Genomic DNA, 20,133 nt, shown 5'->3' on the forward strand with positions numbered 1-20,133 from the left:
GGAAGCATTCTGCATCCATGAAATGACTCACAGTCCAGAAACAGCATGAAAGGCTTCTATTCTTGTGAGACTGTACACCAACAGCATCACTCATCCACTGTCAGAAATCAGGTGGGATTTAAATAAGATTTATATATGAAAGGGGCCTGTGAAGAGAGAGGGTCTTATCTGAGGAACATAAAAATACCAACTTGAGCAAAACACAAAAACCTACCAGAAAGGACTAAGATACAGAGCAGTCCACAGCCAGCATTGCAAATGGTTATTTTTAAGCACTATAAAGAACAATGTCAGCAATCACTTTCTGCACCATTTGGCCTTAGAACTGAGTCTTGGGGTTCGCTTTACAAATTGCCCAACACTGTGTCACCCTGGAATACTGTAAACAGGGATCTGTAATAGAAAACCAAGCATTTCATAATAAGAGGCATGGCATGGCCTGGGACCAGAATGCTTAAGACCTCTTACACCTGCAGACATGCCAGAACCTAGTGAAATCTGGCAGGTTTGGCTTTCCAGGAAATGACAAGAAGTTTCATGTCCTGAAAAACCAGCACAGTCACAGAGCTCCCCTGCCCCAGCCCTCACTAAAAAAAAAGAATGTAAAGAATCTGCTGCTTTGACAGATTGATTGATTGATTGGTTGATTGATTTTTTGGTGGCAATGCAGGCACTGAACATGCCCACCACTCCTTTAACATTACTGTTAAAAACTCTTGAGCTTCCCCTAAAGCTACTGTGAGCCACAGTGCTCCTCAGTCTCTGTCCCTCTTGGGAAGCTGAGATTTTGGTGTGTACAGCCCCTCTCCACCTCCCATGGCAAGAAAGGCTGGGCTACCATAGCACCCAACACATAATGGGAACAGAAGAAACAGAGCAACAAAGCTACAACTGTATCAGACATTCTGGCAGTATTAAAACTCCTGGGGGCTAAAATATTTTATGTTTACAGAGATTAATTTTACTTAGAAAGCATAGTTTTCACAACATATTTTTATCAAGAGCTTGATTTAATCAAAAGACCAATTTTTCTTCACAGATGTGGGTTTCAACTGCTTGGTCTGCTTTTGAACAGATCAAGTTCTCCTTCTGAACTGAGAAGTTTAGGATGAGGACTAGAGAAAAGGTTGAGAGTTAACAAATCACAGAGGCAGAAATCTGCCTTCAGCATCCTGCACAATACCTCATAATCCTTAATCCTTGCTTGCGGCAAGACATGGAACGTATGGCTATGAAGAACCAGGAACAACAGCAGGGCTGAACCTGGAGGGGGTTTCTGGAAGGTGAGCTGATAATTTTGACCATTTCTCTGAACACATTATTCCAGGGATTTACAGGCATGTGCGCCAGCCTGCCCCCGCTATGCTGGGCAGCCCAAAGGGCAACTCCACTTTACAAGATACAGGGAGGATGGTGGTAGTTAAGGTAACTGAGAAAAATGCTTAAAACATTGGAATAATCACCCAGGACCAGAACTCCAAAATTTTAAGGTTCACTCAGCCTTAATGAGTCTTTTTGCTGACAGAAAGATGTTAAACTAACCTCCCCTTCTCAAGGACAACAAGCTCTCTCTCTGCTCCCAGTTCTCCAAGTCCCTTTTGGCCTCTCCATCACATGAATGCAATACATTAACTTACAAATTACCACAGAGACATCCTGCCTCTCTGGAAAAAGCACATCTGTGAGTGCCACTGTCCTGAATGCCATGCAGAGCTGGCTTCTCCCACCCAGCCCATGGTGCAGGGAGAGGCTGGGCAGCAGGAGCACCCGTATCTCACATACTTCCCAGCATGCTGCGATTTTGAACTAGTTGTAAAACACCATGTCCTACTAAACCAATAACCATTATTAACAATCCTTTGTGAAGAACATAAATTCTTTTAGACAAAAAGGAATTTAACATTGTGACAACAAAGTAGCTACACTTAATATCCCCCAATACATGTAAGTCTGGCATTTACCTTTGTGGTATCAGTGTTACAGTCTGTTATTGTTCTCCAGAAGTCAATCAACCTTAAAAGCATTTTGATTAGGCAGAATGAAAATACATTGATGAATGTAAAATGAAAGCTTTTTGAAGTTGGCATCCTGACTTAAATATTTCTTTGTCATTGGTTGCAGGAACAGACAAGAATGGATAAAACACTTGATGCATTTGAGCTAGAACTCTGTCTTTTGAATTGATGAATTGGTCTGCTGATACAGTAGCCCATTTATTTTTTAAATTAACTTATAGAATTTGAGATCTGTGCCTTCCTCAGTACACTCATTTTCCAGGCCAGTCAATTTTTGCAATTAATGCTAATCGCTGCAAACACAAGGGATCATTTTGCAAAGCAGCAAATCCTTTTGCATTTATACAGAAAGCATTTGGCAAAGAAGAACTTTTGTGTGTGGAGTAAGCATTTAAATAGTTATCATCTAACTCTATACAGGAAAACTTGATAACCTGATGCAAGAAGGACAGGTCTAAATGAATAAAGCACTGTACTGCAGTTGGCATTTGGTCTTGTAAAGGCAACATGATTTATATTGCAAATAGAACCAGAATATGCAACAGAAAACATCATGCAGAAGCTGCTTAAATGGCAGAACTAAAAGAGAACCATATATTCCATGAGTCAAATAAGACCTATGATAATATGTATCTATCTAATGATCTAGAACAATCTTTTAAGATTACTATTTCTGTATTTTCCCCAGCATTTTATTGAACAACAGTTCAGTGACACAGCTCTTTATATGTTATTATGAAAGACTTCTGTACTGGCTAAATTGGATTTACAAAAATGGGGTAATCATGAAAATCTCTCTGACTTCCTTTTACAAATTTTCCTTTATTATATAAAAAAATAGAAATATAGCCAACAGCACTATGCTACTACTATGCTACACCGGCTACATGTTTGCTTTTGCTTGAATTTAACATGTTATAATTCCAGTTCTTCCAATCAGAGAGAATTAAGAAACTTTAAGTGACAAATCAATAATGAAAAGGCACTGAAAAAACTGGTTGGGTGTTTAAAAAATAGAAGCCTTTCATTGGAAAAAAAAATGTTGACTCATCAAACCATTCTTAGTAAAAAACCAAACCATTTTACTCAAATGTCCAGCTTAAAAAAAAACAACAACAACAAAAAAACAAACAACAACAACAAAAAACGAATAAGTAATTTGAAACTGACAGAAATACTTCAAAAGAATGGTTTAGAAATTAAAGGTTGGGGGTTTCAGTTTTATTGTCATACTTCAAAATCTGAATACCAATGTACTCATAGGGATAATTACAAATAAATTTTTAAAATTATTTTAGCATACTGAAATCAAATGTTTTTGTTTCAAAAATGGATATTTTCCAAAAGTAATTCAACATCTTAACTTTTAGTTGCTGTTCATGGAAAATATTTTCCAAAATTTCAGTAATGCTGAAGGAAAAAAATCCTCAGCTTTCTGCCCAAACTTAATACAAAATTTTTAACCAACAAACTTCACATACATGGCAGAAGATAAGATGAAGGACACCCCTCATCCAAGAACTGGAGATCTCCAGATAGTTTGCAAGACAGATTTTCCCATCAGTACCTAACACTTCCTGTTACAGTTCTTTGTGAGCTGCCTACCAGAGGAGATGAACTGCAGCTGCCTGGTCTCTCCAGAATCTTCCTAGGTCTAGGGCAGAGCTGTTTATCCTATTTTACACCAGCTAGGACACACATGTGGCAGCTGGGAATTTTGTAATTCTTTTCATATAACTTCTCTTGTCTCTGACATGATTCATACACTCGGGCTACAGGGAAAATACAGAAATTATATCTAATATATTATATTCAGCTTGGAGAGTTTAAAAAAAATCAGCTCCTTCTGCAGTTGGAGAGCAGAGGAAAGGGAGCAGAAAAGTGTGACTAACTGTTCTTGAATATACAAGAGATGTGAACCAGAAAAGGAGCTGTGTTACTGTGGCTGGGGAGTTCATAGATCTGTGATTCACAGCATTACAGGGCCCATTTGGTATGCCAAAAGAGAGGATGATGAAAGGAATAGTTAGTCATGGAGAAAAAGCTAGACAGAACATACAAAGATGCTAACCCCTGGGAAAGGAGCATATTCAAGTGTGATCCACAGCCTGGGAAAGAGAATACTGTCTTTTTTTCTTTATTTTCCTAAAAATACCTTCTCACTTTGGTAGGTAGAGCACTCAAAGGAGTGTTCTATACCTCAGCCTTGAAAGAGCACCATGAACTCCCGTGCACTGCTCAAGCCTACCTCAACCCAAGTGGATGGTACACTACTCTTCAAGCTTTTGCTAAAACCAGACAGCCATATTCTCTCATGACCGTACTTTTTTTCCCGTCTCTATTTAGAAAGTATTATTAAAGGCAGGCAGAATAGGGAAGAAGGCCATGCTAGCTGTGCTGCTGGAGCACATCAGTGTACTTACTACCCTCTGCACGGAATTGCTGAAATCACCACTGTGGAAATGCTTGCAGATAGGTTGTGTTTCTCTTAAACTTTCACCTCCCTGAGAAGAGTCGTGTTCAAAGAAGGGATGAAGGGGAATGATTTGCCTTAGGGATCCCCTTGTCGACTCATGTGATTGCTGGAAATTGTTGAAAATGGTCTGGATCTAAAAGACCACAAAGGCGTTTGATGTTCTTCATATATATCCTTCAGCAAAAGAACTGGGAGAACAGTCAGTGCTCTTGTGCGTGTGCGTTTGCATTTTCAATAACACACATGAAACAAGCTGTGCCCTGCCTGTTTGGAACAAGCTCTATCCTGCCTTGATGTACCCATGCCATGTCTCTTCCGCTGGTGTGTGTGAAGAGGAGGGCAGGAAGGGAGAGAAATGGCATTCGTAGGGAAGAGACAGAAGAGGGGCTGGGGGAAAAGATGAGAGGAAGATAAATGGAGAGGAGGAGATAAATTGGTGGGTAGAAATAAGACAGCCTCAAAGAAAAAAAAGAAAAAAAGAAATAGGGAGGGAAAAGGCAATTTAAACGAAAAAAGTTCAAAAGACACAGATGAAGAAGCAGGCAAGCATGAAGAAAGAGACAACTAAGGAAGAAAAATAATGCAAAATGCAAAAGGACAAAATTAAATTAACCCACTGAAAAGAGCTAACCAGAGCAACATGGGATAAATCAGGTTGGTAAAACGGCAGGAAACAAACTAAAGAGGAAACATGGAGGACAGTAACACCAACTTCATATAACACTGTTCGTGGGACAGGCCTTCCAACAAATATTTGTTATGCAGTTGCCCTGTGGTCTCTGATATGGATGATGTCTGGTTTCAGATCAGATCTCTCAGCAGCAAGTGCAAGCAATGAGGAGAAATGGCGACAAATGTGACTTCCAACCCAGAGTCTGCTGGGTGGGAGAAGGATTCCACAGAAAAGTCTGTGGTAAAGCAGAGAACTGAACCTCAGTTTACTGTCTCCTTTAAGTCAAGACAAGTCTTCTGCCCTTTCTTCTCTGCCATGCTTGATGGATAGAATCCCTGCCCCAGTACTGTCTCTCACCTCTAGTCAGGACACTAGCCCAACTAGCATCTAGGAATAATGGGACAAGAGGATGGTAAACAATTCAGCCTGCTGCCAACAGCAATTTCCCCAGCACAGAGTACATCCCCCTTTCTCCATTAATGACTCCAGATGGTTTTTGCTGCTTTCCTGCTAGGTTAGGACTACCAGCCAACCTGGGAACATACACCTAAGTGGTAAAATGAATTATGGCCAACTGGCACAACTCAAAATAAAGAAGAAAAAAAAAGAGTAGAAAATTTTTAGAATGATTTCCCATTCACATAAGCAGTAAAAATGAGATATGGCATCACCAGGAAACTGTTCACCATGGGTGTCTTTACCACATCCATTAAATCTCCTGAATGTTGCTCTGAATCACAAGGCATCTCCAGGGCCCTGCGGAGGAGGCAATGCCTGGTTATGATACTCCCCAGCAGTTCTCCTGCTAAACCCCTGCTCACACTGTAGGGACACACTCAAACATGCAAGTGATCTCACTGGTTTTTGCAGCGCTGTTTATGGTGATGTCAAACTATTTGTCTGAGTGGGGGCTTGTTGTCAGTTAGGCTGAAAAAAAAATACCCAGGAGCATCATTTTACACCTGAACCAAGCAAAGGTTTAGGCCTGAATTTACAGCCCACTCTGGGTTTCACCAGCGTGCATATGTGCAGGCACCACTGCTACCTCTGAATGATTCAGAATATCTGTGTGGGAATGAGCAGGCAAAATCAGTCAAGAGTCTGTCATCTTTTATGGCCCTTCTTACATCAATAATGTTGAAAGGTAAAGGACAAAAATGCTGCAGGTAAATCTCACTGGTATATTATTATTCTTTATGTCAGACTGGTCATGTTCTTGCTCAACCATAACTTTCCAAACCAAAACATTTCCTTTAAAATATGAGTTAATAATGACAAATCAAACACAGGGATGATCCTAAATTAAAGGGGCACAGTACAAGGCCTTGCTATAATAAAGGAAACTACTGTTATCTAGAGACACAGAACAGTCACATTTAATTCTGCATTCCGCACTTTAGCCCAAGAAATACTAATCCCCTTAGCCCCCTTTCATGGTGCCACCCAGCACATGGCCATCAGAAACAATGACTACATACATCAAGTGAAGAGTAAGGGTAATTTCCTGTGGTTGTTTTACAAGCAAGAGATTAAATTGTGACTACCCTGCCGAGGTTTAAACAATGGCTTGTAATAAAACTGATGCCATAATATGTAATCAGAAGTTTGACATGCCTAATGCAGCATTCATATGTAAAATGTCTGCAGTGGAAACAGCCCAGCCCTTAATTTCAGTCTTTGTTCAGAAATGAAACCTTGGGCCAGGTTTGATGAAACCTCTGATCATCTGCTGAAGTCCCTGTCAAAGGATGGAGACAGATTTTCATGGAAATGACACAGAAGTCAGACTGGCTCCATGCAGACAGGCAGAAGCAGCTCTCTGGAGCCCCACGAGAAGGCAGGCTCTGCTTGAGCCTGTTAGTAAGCACGTAATTGCCACGCATGACTGCATGGGGAAATATTGAAATTTATCTGTTATCCTGCCTTTTTCTCTGCTAACCAAACCACTCCACGTGGTTCCTGTACGACATCAGAGACATTTACCACATCATTTGATGTCTTCCTAACATTAGAAATATCCCACAGACATTCATCCACAGTTTTCCTAGACGAAAGCAGGAGGTCAGAAGTCATCCATGCATTTAAGCCCATTTTACTGGATTACAAACCCAGTGTGGCCACAGCCTGGGTCTCTTGGGGAAGCACAGGGGGTGACACCGACACGAGCCAGGGTCCAGCGTTGGCCAGGCTGGTGTGTGACAGGGCAGGGGCCGCAGGGCTCGGACGGGGACAGGCAGGACGACACAGTGTGGGTGGGGGAAGCCGGAGAAGGGCCGTGCGGGAAGCCGCGGGCGGAGACGGGGATGTCAGGAGCAGAGCAGGACGAGGCGGAGGCCGAGGCCGAGGGAGCTGGCGGGCGGGAAGGAGCGGCAGAGGGCCGGCGCCGCGGCTGTGCGCCAGGCAGCTGGGCGGGAAGGCAGCTGCCCCCGGAGCCCAGTCAGCATCCCGGCTCGCCGGCAGGCAGCGAGCAGCCACAGGCGGCTGTCTGAGCTCATCTGTGGGCTCTGTGCACGCATCCTCTCGGGGACCAGGTCTATTAGCATCCACCCAAGCCGTGTCAAAACATCCCGGTTACGGAGCGTCTCTCCCTGATTAGGTAGTGGCGAGTCCGGGCGCCTCGTGGACCACAGGCATCACCGCAGAATAAGCATCAGAAAGCAAAGTGAGGTTTTAGATATTCCAGAATAAAAGACGCCGTTCAGAATTTATAAATTATTTGTACCTTTGGCTCAAGGCTGCAAGCTTTGATCAAATGTTGAATACAATACGCAAGTGCTTGAGAACCACCTTAAATTCTATTAAAAAAAAAAAAAAAAAAAAAAAAAAAAAAAAAAAAGGCAACAAAACCGCATCTCATAGTCAGTAACGATTTTCTTGTATTTTAATCTGCACAGGATTACTACAGACCAGTGAATACCAAAAAGGGATCGGTACCTGCTTTGTAAGTCGTTTAGGTGCAATTTGCCTACATAATGGGTGGCTGATGAGACAGTGATGATCCTAGCGTTGTGACTGTGCGTTCCTGATTGCTTCAGCGTATCCAAGAGGAGGTTAGTCAACAGGAAGTGTCCCAAGTAGTTCAAGCCGAAGTGCTCCTCAAACCCATCCTCCGTCTTCCTTTCAGGGACCAGCATCACCCCAGCTGAAGGAAAAAGTAGAGGTAAAACCTGTTGATTTATTTCAGAGGAGCAGCAAGCTAGAAGGAGTACAGATCTCCTGCTGCAGAGGGTAAACACAGCATTCAGAGCAGTGAGTGACTGGTGACGGCATGTAAAGTTGACACTGATTGACTCCTGACAAGAAAAATGTCTAAACCTCACTTTGGTTTCTTTATCCAGATAGTGCTGATTGACTCTCTCTCTCCCTCCCCGCAGGACTGTGAGTCCATTTGTGAAAAGTGTTTTCAAGAGGTGGGAGCTGGGCGATCCCAACAACACTCCCTCCATCAAAGCTCTGAGCAGTGGAGGGAGAAAAGACCAGGTTAAGCAGCAGACCTGCTATCCCAGACAGCTTTCTCCTGGGTCCTGGCTGGACTTGAAAGCTCTGGTGAGTCTACATCTGAAATCTGCAACTTCTCTCTCACTGGTGTGGGTGAGAACAGATGTAGTAAATTTACCCAATATATCTTAATTACCATGCTTACAAGCAGCTGCATATTGAAATTAGGTTTTCAATGCTTATTTTGGCAATATTTTTGCATAAATTTCCAAAAACCACAATTTTCAAACTCAGTGTCTAAAATAAGTATCCACATCCCCATCATGCGATGTTGATTTCAGCATCTTGCAGAGAATTCTGAGCTCATGCATAAATTATATCATGTATTGAGGCTGTGTGAGGGATAGTTACACTGCTCAGTTATAGCATTAACTTGAATGCTATAAATTTTTCTTATTTTATTAAAATTTAATTACTTACAAGTGGACATCACCTTTGTCATTTAAATGTAGATGGACATAACTCATGGAGAATCCTTATTGGGTGCTTCTCTCTAACACCCATAAATATGATACAGCAGAAAGGCCCCCTCTGCATACAAGACATGAGAGAGTGTCAGCTTAATCCTCATGCTCCTTCATGTGCCCACTAAAAAGCCTTTAACATCCCAACATCCCATCCTGATGTCAGCCTGACCTGATGATCACACATTACATGACCATTTTAAATTGCACATGCTGTGCATCTACGCTGTTTTGGGGGTTCCTGCCACCTGACAGTTCTGCTTTGTTGCTGCCTCTTGGGCTGAGAGATATTTTTGGGTTCTTTTTTAGTATGGCAAACAGCCATGGGGATTCACCTGTGGCTTCTTGCTGTTTAATGAAGCAACTAGAGAAGCAGTGGGAGGGGAAGAAACTCAAGAAGGCCACAGAGAAAACAAAATGTTTGGGTGGAACACAGCATACCTACAAATGGAGAACTTAAGACTGAACATGAGTGATGCTGACTGGTGGCACAGTGAAAGAAACACAACACAAATTACATGATGAGGCTCCACAAAGGCTTTGATTAGCATCTCCCTATGTCATTTACTGCTGTAAACTGTGTGTAATCACATCTGTAACAGTGGCTGGGACTGAGAACTGCCATGAGGGTTATGGACAGATGCAAATGAGAGACAAGCCTAGCTGTGACTTTTTCTTGTTTTCTGGGAAGAAGGAAAGGATGGGAATGGCTTAGGGATGGAACGAACCCCAGGCTCCCAGACTAAGTCTCAGCCTGCTACAGTGCAAGTTTCAGCACAGACAAAGCTCAGCATGAGCTGTTGGAGGGCATATGGAAACATTGCTGCATCTCTGAGTACCAGGGCTAGTACAAGGAAATTATTGGCATATCTCTGAAGCCATCCTGCCCTCCGAGAGCTCTGACACTTGGAAAAGGTGAAAGGCAGCAATTTGTCAGAGTTCTGTTTGCAGCAACACTGGTAAAATACAAGCCCAAGCAAGGCAACCAATATAAAGGAGCCCCGGCAGCAAGGCTGATCTGCACGGCAAATGCTGCTTGTGCATCTGCTGGGATTGCTGCAGGGCTTGATACAGGACCCCTCCATGCATGGACATGCTTCTGTTGGTTGAGTCAGATGGAGGGATGGAGAAATTTGTCCTGTGTGTTAGACAGAAGTGTGTTAGACAGCTGCTACAGCTTTGCATCACGAACAGCAGGCAGAGCCAGGGAGGCTGCCATCGCCCACATCAGCCCCGAGGATGCCTGTGCCACTGCAACTTCACCCTCGACCTCCAGAGAGACACAGGATTTCAAGAACACATAGAGGCTTTGCCCTCCACCCTAATTAGTCTCCACCATCTGTGCTGTACATCCTGGAAGCTAAAAAACCAGATCTGAGCTAGAGTCAGGAGACAGAAAAAATTTTCATTTATGCAATGCACAACTGCAAAGATACATGCTCCCCAATATGCTTTTGCTCATTCTTCAAGAGCATCCCCTGAGCAGAAATTCTGGTCAAGTCCTTGAGCAGGCACAATCACCTCTGCCTGCATCTGATGCTACTACAGTTCCCTTTCTGTCTTCAAGAGCTGCTAAAATAATGTTAAGCCAAAACACCTTTGAAAGACTTTTTCTGGTTTTTTAAAGGCTCCCATCTTTCAGGTAGTTCATATCAAGGCTGTTAAAAAAAAAAATCTTGCCCTGTAGTCTGAGGGCAGTTTCTCTTATTTGAGGAAAAGCCATTTTTAATTTACTAAAGTGAGCATACAAAGGAATACCCAACAGGCAACTGAACCTGTCTCCTTCCTTAACAAAAGGGAAAACCTTGTAAGTGTAGCAGCAAGCTCTCTTTCTTAAATTATTAACTACCTAACATTCAGTAGATACTAAAAGTGGCATGCTATTGATTTTCTCTTGTCCAGAAACATCATCAGCTTTACTTAAGGGTCCCAAATGTTAACTCAAAAATGAAAGTTGGTTCTACATTTAATTCTTTGAATTAATCCAATACTACTTGAAACATTAACAAATTCTCTATCTTTTAATTGTAAACTAAGAATGACTGTGCTTTTTCTTCCAATATGAAATCCAAACAACTCAGTATCTTTCTGGTTTTAATTATCAACCATCAGCCTTATAATTTTTTCAGAGTGTATGTGAAATTTGAAGTGGCAGCACACAAACCATTAATGTCAAACACCTCAGTTCTGATATAACCTTCTTATATGTTTTTCCCCTTGATTTAGCTGGATTGTCTCGAGAAGATTCAGTTTTAAAATATCACTGATAACATCATGGCATAAGAAAATGAATTAATAAGTAAACTGAACATAAGCTTCTACTTTGTTATTGATTAGCTGTGGCTGAAATATTCCACCAAAAGACTGATAGTATGGGAACAAAAACTGACTAAACAAAACATGGATGTGTGATTTTGCAGAGGTAGTAATAAATTAGAATAAGGAAAATATTTTTCTGCAAAACTATACTGAACAACTGTTCTTACAGATAGCAATACATTCCACTGTGCTGCAGTTCTGAATTTATTGTAATATGTTTGAATTATACACATTTTAAATTAGCTTTAATGAATAACAAAAAATATATTATTTTCTAATTCTATGACTAGGCAATCAATAATCATATTTTTCACTCAAAGAATGAATACACTTCAAGAGAGCTGTCTTTGTAAGCAGGAATTTATGATGATTTTCTATAAAAGTTTTTCTGATCCATCTTACATAATTTAAAGAATAAAATGGATTTGACACTGCATGCAGCATAACAAAAAATTTTATGATAGTTATAAATATTATAGGCCAGACATACCCCATTTTTATTGAATTATACAGGAGAATTTGCACTATGCCTGCTCGTACTGCAGATGATGACAAATATTGCTTTAACTCCCATACCTCCCACTGCAAAGATGTCCTTCATCTCCATTATAAAATGTGTTTTAAGAGCTGTAAAAATACAAGTATTTCGCTCATCTGGATTTATTTACAGTGAGCTACTTGGAGGTTTTTAAAGTCAGTTCTCTCAAACTCACTACAAAAGAAAAATTTAAAATCTCTTTTTCATGTACATAACAAAATGTCTGCCTTCCCAGCCTGGCTCACAGAAGAGGGTTTGGAGGCAAATCCCCCTCACGCAAGCTCTTCATCTCCAGACAGCCAAAGGCTGGGCAGATAAAGCAATAGGTCAGCCACAAACACACATAACACCTTCACAGCAGGAGGGGAACCTTTACAATCACATTCACCCAATTCTTGCTATTTACAGGGAAGAGATACGTACTGTAACAAAAATGCTCCCAAGGGGAAAAATTAGGAGACAGTTACTTCCAGTGAAAGCACACAGCCCTTCCTCCTTTGCACTGTCTTAGCTGATGCCTTTAGCAGCATTTCCAACCCCACGAGTGCAGCCACACAGGGTGACCCACCCCCACTTCACAGAATGTCAAAACTGCTCTGCTCTGCACACCCATGCAACGAAACACCTCTGGGTGTATCTACATGTAAAACAGCATGGCACTTCTCACCTGAACAGGAGAACCATACAGCAGCATGCCCTGGCTAGGCTGCCTGTACCAGATTGCTTGTTCCACCTTGTCCCATTGGGCTGTGAAACCCCAGAGTTTGCCTGCCCTGTGGGTCTCTCCTGGCTAGTGAGCAACGAGAACATGCAATGCCTTACTGTAAGAATTGCCCCCAGAAGGGCTTACTGGAGGCACAGCTGTGCCCACGACTGCTTCTTACAGGCATTGCTTCTTCCTGCCTCGTCTGGGCTGAAGAGCAGTGAATTTACAGAACAGCTCTAAAAGCTGTGACATGGCTGCTTACTAAGCCACATCCCTAACCCAGACTCCAGTGCTACAGGTGGGCCACATGCCTATTGGTATCCCAGAAAAGTGTTCTGAGTCTCAACAGGACCACACACAGAAGCCAGAATAACAGAATGAGAACTGAAAAGGTAAAAATCCTAACAAGTTTAGAAGGAAAACACAAAAACACAGATGAAACTTGGTGCAACTTTCCAATGATGTTGTCTTACTCCCTGTGTGCCCAGGGAGAGCTTAGACTCTTGCATTTCCTAATGTCTTTTGGAGCTTTTTAGATGTGTGTATGCAATTTTCCAAAGCCAAATGGGAGGAAAATGAAGCAAAGCAAGAACTTTTACCCCATGGCACAACAATGACACCTGGATGACACAGATACCACACCAATGCATTTGACCATTGGGGAGATGCAAAGGCACCTGTTTATCTGGCATCTGTGCTGGAACAATGCCCCGTGCATGGACCTTTCCTGGAAGGTACTGGCCACTGTGAAAACAGGTTTGATAAAGGAAAGGGACCAAGCTTGGGGTTGTGGAGAAGAACCATCTCCAGAGGATTAGGTTTCTCCTGCCTCATCCCATCTCCTGCCTCATCAGGACAACTTCTCCACAGGAGTTTGCCTGATCCTCTGCTCCAGCACTGAAGTTCCCATAAGCTCTCACCTCCTGCTCCCTACTCCCAAGACACTCTGCACCACCCATTGCCTTTTCTCATTACCTTTCCTGACAGCTTCCCCAGTAATTCCCCGTGCCAGGCAAAATGTGTGGCCATGATGAACCAATGACAGTGTTCTGCTTCCCACCACAATCCAGTGATCCCATGCTGATCTTATCAAGGAACTGCATGTGTTCAGGAAAGAGGGGACAGACTCAGCTCCAGACATGCATATCAACTCCATCTACCTCTCTGCTTCCCTGCAAATGGTAAGTTCATTCTCCCTAATTCTCTCACCCAGCCATTGTAGCTCCTTTGTGTCTCAATCCCACATCACTCTGCACCCTGTCACACACCTGGCTCACCTTCCCCTTGCTGCTGAGGTTTGTTTCCTGCTGGAGCCATGATCTGTGGCACTGAGGCTCCTCCCAGCTTCTCCATCCCTGTTTCAGTATCAACCAGATATGACTAAGTCACAAGTTTCTTTCTACAAGTTACATTGAAGTGGGTGATCGAGAAGGAGAGAGGTTCCAGCCCCTTCTCCACCAGGAGTGATAATTCTCATCTCTGTTAAATATCAGTAAACTGGCAAGTGAGAGATCAGTCAAGAATGCCTTCACAGAGAAATTATTCAATCACTTAGTACCCAACAGAGACTTCAGTCCTCAAGGTTAAGGACTCAATCCTTGTGAATTATATGGTGTCTAAGTATTTCCAACCTCTGACTGAGACATCTACAGTTCAGACATGCCTAATGACTCTCTTTGTCCTCACTACCCACCCCAGCTCTACCTCAGTACTTGCTCTCTTATTATTCTTCTGATATTTAACAAGAATATACGCTATGTTCTTAGTTTAATTCTCTAGAAAAGTATTTTAATCAGAAAATTCAAATATTTTGCAATCAAGGTTTCTGTCATCCTGATGGTTCCCAGCTAACTGTCCTATTCCTCCCACCCATCAACTCTTCACAGACTATTTTTCATGGGACAGAAACTTGTCACAGAGATCATGGAAGACTGAGGCCACCAGTCTGGAGAGTGGAGAGACTGGAGGAGCCTGAAATGAGACCCAGTGCCCATCTCCACCAAGCTCAGAGGCAGCCAGGAAGAGCAGGTGAGATGCTGGTGCCCAGTCTCAGTGCTGGTGCATTTGCCTGCACGCAGCACCTCCCACCACGGCTCAGGGCCGTGACTTGGGCAGAAAGACCTGCTCAGGCTCAACTTGGGACATGCTTGGTACGCGCAAAATATTCAGAGAGGAACATATAAAAGGTGGCTCACAAAGTGAAGTGCTTAGCAGGCTTCTGCTCAACCCATCAGGGGAATATTCCATACGTGACAAAAGGTGCAGCCATCACTGACACAAAGGCAAGATCTTGTCTGCACTCAATTCCACACAGTGTGATAAAACCCAGTCTTTATGAAAAGCCTTGCCATCATTTCTGACATTAAAAAAAAACTCCCAAGATGTTTGTCTTGTCATTGCTGGAAACAGATAAACTGTTTTATCTGGCATTACAAAATAAAATAAAGAAAAATAGTCAGCCTAAGGCAAATAATCAGCATGGAAACTCTTAGTCCAAACACTAAAAGTTTGGCAAAGTAGTGAGGAATTGAAAACTGAGTAATGTCTGCTGCTGGTGCTCCCAGACCCACCTACAATGTTCACAAGGGAGTTGTGCACTGTATTAGCTGTGGTAAAGAAGAAAAAGCAATGTGTCTTTCCAGAAAAACTAAATTCTGGGTTTCTCAGTAAATTAAAGAAAAGATAAAAATGCAGACAATACACATTCAAGGACTGTGAGAACAACAACCAAATCTTGGTTGATTCATAACATGACCAAACTGGCTGTAACACCTCCATAAGAACAGATTCACATTCTGAATCAAGGTCACACTGCTACACGTGAACACAGCACAAGCTAGTTCCTTGGAAAATGTGTCAGTTAAAAAAAGTAAATACATTCCATAACCAAGGTTTTGATTTTACACTAAAATAAATCAGAGCATCCCTAATTAGGTCTGGTTCAAAAAAACCCTGTGTTTCCTAAAAATATGCTCAGTAACTGTTTGGTTATTTGAGTTGGCACAATGGTGAGTTAGCCCACTCACAATCAGAAAATAGGAAAGTCAGTCACAGCTTTCTAATTCAATAGGATATTCTCTCAGAAGAAGAAAATATTTCAGTTTGCAATTTGTATAAAAAATATTTTTACCTAAAAGCTATGAAAGGATTAAGTAAATATAAAACATGGCTCACTCCCGCCTTTCAGAAAAGCCAATGGCAAATGTTCCACACACTTAAGTAGAACTGGTTGGGTTTCCTAATCCATCAATAGCTCAGTTTTGTATCTGTTTTCCACTGATAAAACACTCAAATTCAAGACATAAAAGCAAATGTGTCAAAAACCTGCAGCATGCAGAGCCTGAGATATTTCCCCTTTCACAAAATGTTTGATATCACAGACAGAGAAAAAAGCTTTGGAAGTAATCAGAAAGAGAAAGATAATATCAAACAAAAGTCAGGATTTTCACGAATGAAATCCTTACTATTTGAAAGCCAGAAGAGTCTAAGGTTACCTCTCTAACTTATTAATTCTTACAATAAATAATAAACCTTTTATAGGAAATCTGACATCTTCTTATAAGATACATATAATTCTGGCAGACAAAAGTGCTATGCAAGTATAACAAAATCTCTAGCTGACGACTGCTGCTAGAAGTCCATGCGCCAGATAAACGTGGGCATTGCACAACCCTCATTTGCTCCAAATGAGCCAGGCTGGATACTGCCAGCAGTGTCATGGTGCTCTGGCACATGTGCCCAGACAAGTTACTCACAGTACCCAAGGCAGCTAATACCTGTGAAGAGCAGTGTGTGAGCAGCCAGCCAGCCTCCCCACAGACAGCTCTCCAAAAAGATGATCTCTTCTGAAAATCTGAGAAGATGGCATCTGTCATGTACTGAACTTCAGAAAAAATATGGCTCTGGGAGTTTCTTCTCATTTTAGAAAGTGTTAATACTGCATGTTAAAGTCCTTATGAATCTTCCAGTTTTTCACACCATACATGGAAAATCCATTGTAAGCCAATCTCTCCACCACCTCAAATTAGCTTTTCCAGGTAAAACCATTCCCAAAGTCCCAGCTCTCCCATGATGTACTTATCATCCATTACATACAGGTAAAGTCTATTTGCTCTTCTGCTCATTCCCTTCTCTCTTGGCTCCTATCCCTCTGTACCTTTTCCATCACAGCTTTGGGTATTACTCTAATTTGTCTTTGAGGAAGGATAAAGATGGAACATGATGTTGTAAGCAAGACACTGGAAGAACTTTAATGAGATATCATATCCTGAGTTCACCACAGCTTTCCTGTGTGGCTGGAAGAGAAGCATTAATTTCAATGAAATCCAAGTTTCACTGGAGTGACAGCAACCCTCCTCACTAACTTTCCCTCAAGGCCTTCTCCAGTGAATTTCCACATCTCTGAGGTTTCTTTCCTTTTCATCAGAACAGTCAATGTAGCCTGCAGCTGCTACAGGCAAGGGAGCTGGCTGTTACCTAATCCAGTGGGGCAGGATATTTTCATAGATCTCACTGTGATAATTTCAAACAATTTAACTATTAGTAAATTCAACTTATAAATATGACCTGTGAGTAGGTAAGTATGTAGAGAATTGTTTGCATTTGGTACATGCCCTTGTTCCCTGCTCTCCAATTTCACTTTTCTTCTGAAGATCTGATCCTGCAAATACTCAAATGCAAGAATAATTTAATATATGATCAACAATGACAGCATCTATGGGACTATTCAAAGGACTCCTAGCAAAGGATTATGGCTGACCTGCACATGGCTGGACTGTATGTAGGTAACACAAGGAGATATATATATTTTACATACTCAGCTACTGATACAGCTTTTAATGTGCTCTAGGAACTAAAGAGGTAAGCTTATACACACTTATATTCTTGCAAGAGACTGATAATTTCTCAGATAATCCACGAAGTACCAAATATGATCATCTGAATTAGCTAGCAGTTCAGGAATATTGATTTTAAATTGGCCTAGATAGGCTTCAACCTGAAATACATTAACTGTAATCTGCCTACAATACACTAATAATAGCCTGAAATCTCTTAAATTGGCATTTCATTGTTAATGAGCTAGACAGTTCATCCAGAAGTATCCTGGTGTCCCTAAATATCTTGTGATTTTTGCATTGGCTCTGTTGGTTTTAAGATCATTAGGTGCTGTAAACAACATACAAGCAAACACATTAACTACAATGTGCTAAGAAACAGTTCTAGCACACAGAGAAAATTACTGCCTTCAAGGCTAGGAAAAAACATCGCTGGCATGAAACAGTGACTGCTGGTCATGGAATTTTACAAAGTGCTTTAGTATCTGTCCCTTTTTCAACCACAAGAAGACAGCAGTCTTTCTAATGCATTTTAACAGCAATGCCATTTTTAGGAATATATTAAATAATTAACACTAGTGTTCATGCTGTAATTTGCTAAATGCTTTTCAGCTGTACAGAGACACAGTTCTTTCCAAAACAAAACTAAAAATTAGCACACAAACGCTAATTAGCAGACTAGAAGACACATTCTTCTGACCTTCTGTCAGATAAAGCTTTCTTCACTGCTTGTGCTGCAGCCCTCTTTCTGTGGCTTACAGTTCAACCATTTAGCTTACTTCTTGTTTCCTACAGAAACTGAATTTGTTTTCTATGTCATAGCATTTTTCTCTTTTTAGCATTAGCACATTATATTTTAAAAAAAAAGTTTATATAATACACTATTTGCATTTTTAATATGTTTTGTTTATTATTTTAAAAACCAAGAGCTGAGCCTGCACATTACTGATGCAGAAAGCATAATAATGGAAAAACAAGCCCTTATTTGTCAGCTGAAATAATGCGTGCGTTCAACCAAATTTTTCCTTTTAAATTAGAAATTAGAAAGTTAAATGTACATGCTAAAATAAGCTATAACAAAAAGAGGAGGTGACTAGTCCACCAATCTCCATTTAGTTGGATACCTAAACTTCACATGATTGTTGTGGGACCTGGATGTTTAGCTCTAGGAGAATACTTAAAAACTCAGGATTTTAATATTAATTTAATTTCCAACTGAATCCTTGAGTTAGATAAGGGATAGAGAGCAAGTGATGAAGAGACATTTTTTTAAAAAAATCACCAGTGACCTTAAAAACTGCTGAATTTCATAACAATCTTAGGTCAGACATGTAGTATTGATTATTTATTTAGGACAGTAATTCACATGAAATCCCTTGTCTTCAATAATATTTTAATGTAAATTTCATAGCTTGCATTCTTGTAATATGTTTGAACTTTTATCAAGTCATCTTCAAGTATTTGGCTTTTTGACAGGTTTGCACATATCCTCAATGAATATCATACACTTTCACATTCATACAGGATACATATCCTTGAGATAATAGGTGGAAAGTTCACTAACATATGCACATGATTACATCAATCAATTTAAAAGATTTTAAATTATGCTAGTATGTAGTGCAACGATTTCAATGTAACAGTTCTTTCATTTTTACACTAAATGTAACAGAAGAGTACAGCCCTGATAATGAAATGCTTGGTTCTATGAAGACAGAAATAAAAAAAAATTACTAGCTTGCTGATAGTTTGATTCAGGTATCATGGGATGCATACAAAATCTGATTTTCAAAACCTATGGGAAAGGCAGTGGAACAGGCAACTGTGATGAGGCTTTGGAGAGAGTAGTGCTTCCAGCTCTGCGGTCCATGGTGGACTGAATCATCCTCCTTAGTGCATTGGAACCAAAAAAAAAGTAAAAATATAAAAAAGGACAAAAGAGGAAGGGAAAGGGAAAGGGAAAGAGAAAAGCCAACCAGATAGCCCAAACGTCAGCACTTGTCTTGATTGTGCTCAGTACTGGTGGTTTTTGCATCAGGCCACATCTCCTCTATTAGGTATGTCCATTTTTCTCTTATGTAGCAAGGAAACATTTGGGCTTTCACTATGAAACAAAAGTTACTAGTGAAAATGTGCTTTCACTAGTAACAAAACTAAATTCTACAGATTATTTACAAAAGAAAATTAAAAGGACCATAAGAAAAAAGAAAACAGATGTGGGAAAGAGCATTCAGAAGTGGAGTCATTGCCAGGCAATGGCCAGAGACTAACCTAATTCTCTGGAATTCTTTACCTGTACTTTGGACATGATTCTGTTAAGGCAAAAAAAAATGACTTGGACCATTCATTTCATTGTAGATTCTAAAAGGATTTTATCAAACAACAGATTTCTCTTGCCAACTGTATTTGGTAAAAAAGCATAAGTGAAATCAAATGGCTTTCTTTCAAGTTACAAATACATAGACTGAAGCAGGCAAATTTTACTCTCAATCTCCTTTGTTAAAAGACGTGTTGGGCTTACGCTCTTTGATCTTGTAACATATTAAAAACATTAGGAGATCCATTTTCTCACAACTTTGTCTCTTGGATGAGAAGACACATTTAATTTT

General features: G+C 40.9%; 1 protein-coding gene across 1 annotated transcript in view; it reads right to left on the reverse strand.

Annotated features, from left to right (window-relative positions):
* DHRSX (dehydrogenase/reductase X-linked) overlaps positions 1–20,133 on the reverse strand; it is a 163,352-nt gene that overhangs the window by 37,583 nt on the left and 105,636 nt on the right. The window contains exon 5 of the mRNA XM_041468482.1: positions 8,099–8,306. Within this exon, the coding sequence (XP_041324416.1) occupies positions 8,099–8,306 (208 nt within the window). The remainder of the gene's footprint in view (positions 1–8,098; positions 8,307–20,133) is intronic.

This window comes from Pyrgilauda ruficollis, unplaced genomic scaffold (assembly GCF_017590135.1).
Source record: "Pyrgilauda ruficollis isolate IOZ18807 unplaced genomic scaffold, ASM1759013v1 scaffold22, whole genome shotgun sequence".
In the NCBI taxonomy this organism is placed as follows: Eukaryota; Metazoa; Chordata; class Aves; order Passeriformes; family Passeridae; genus Pyrgilauda; species Pyrgilauda ruficollis.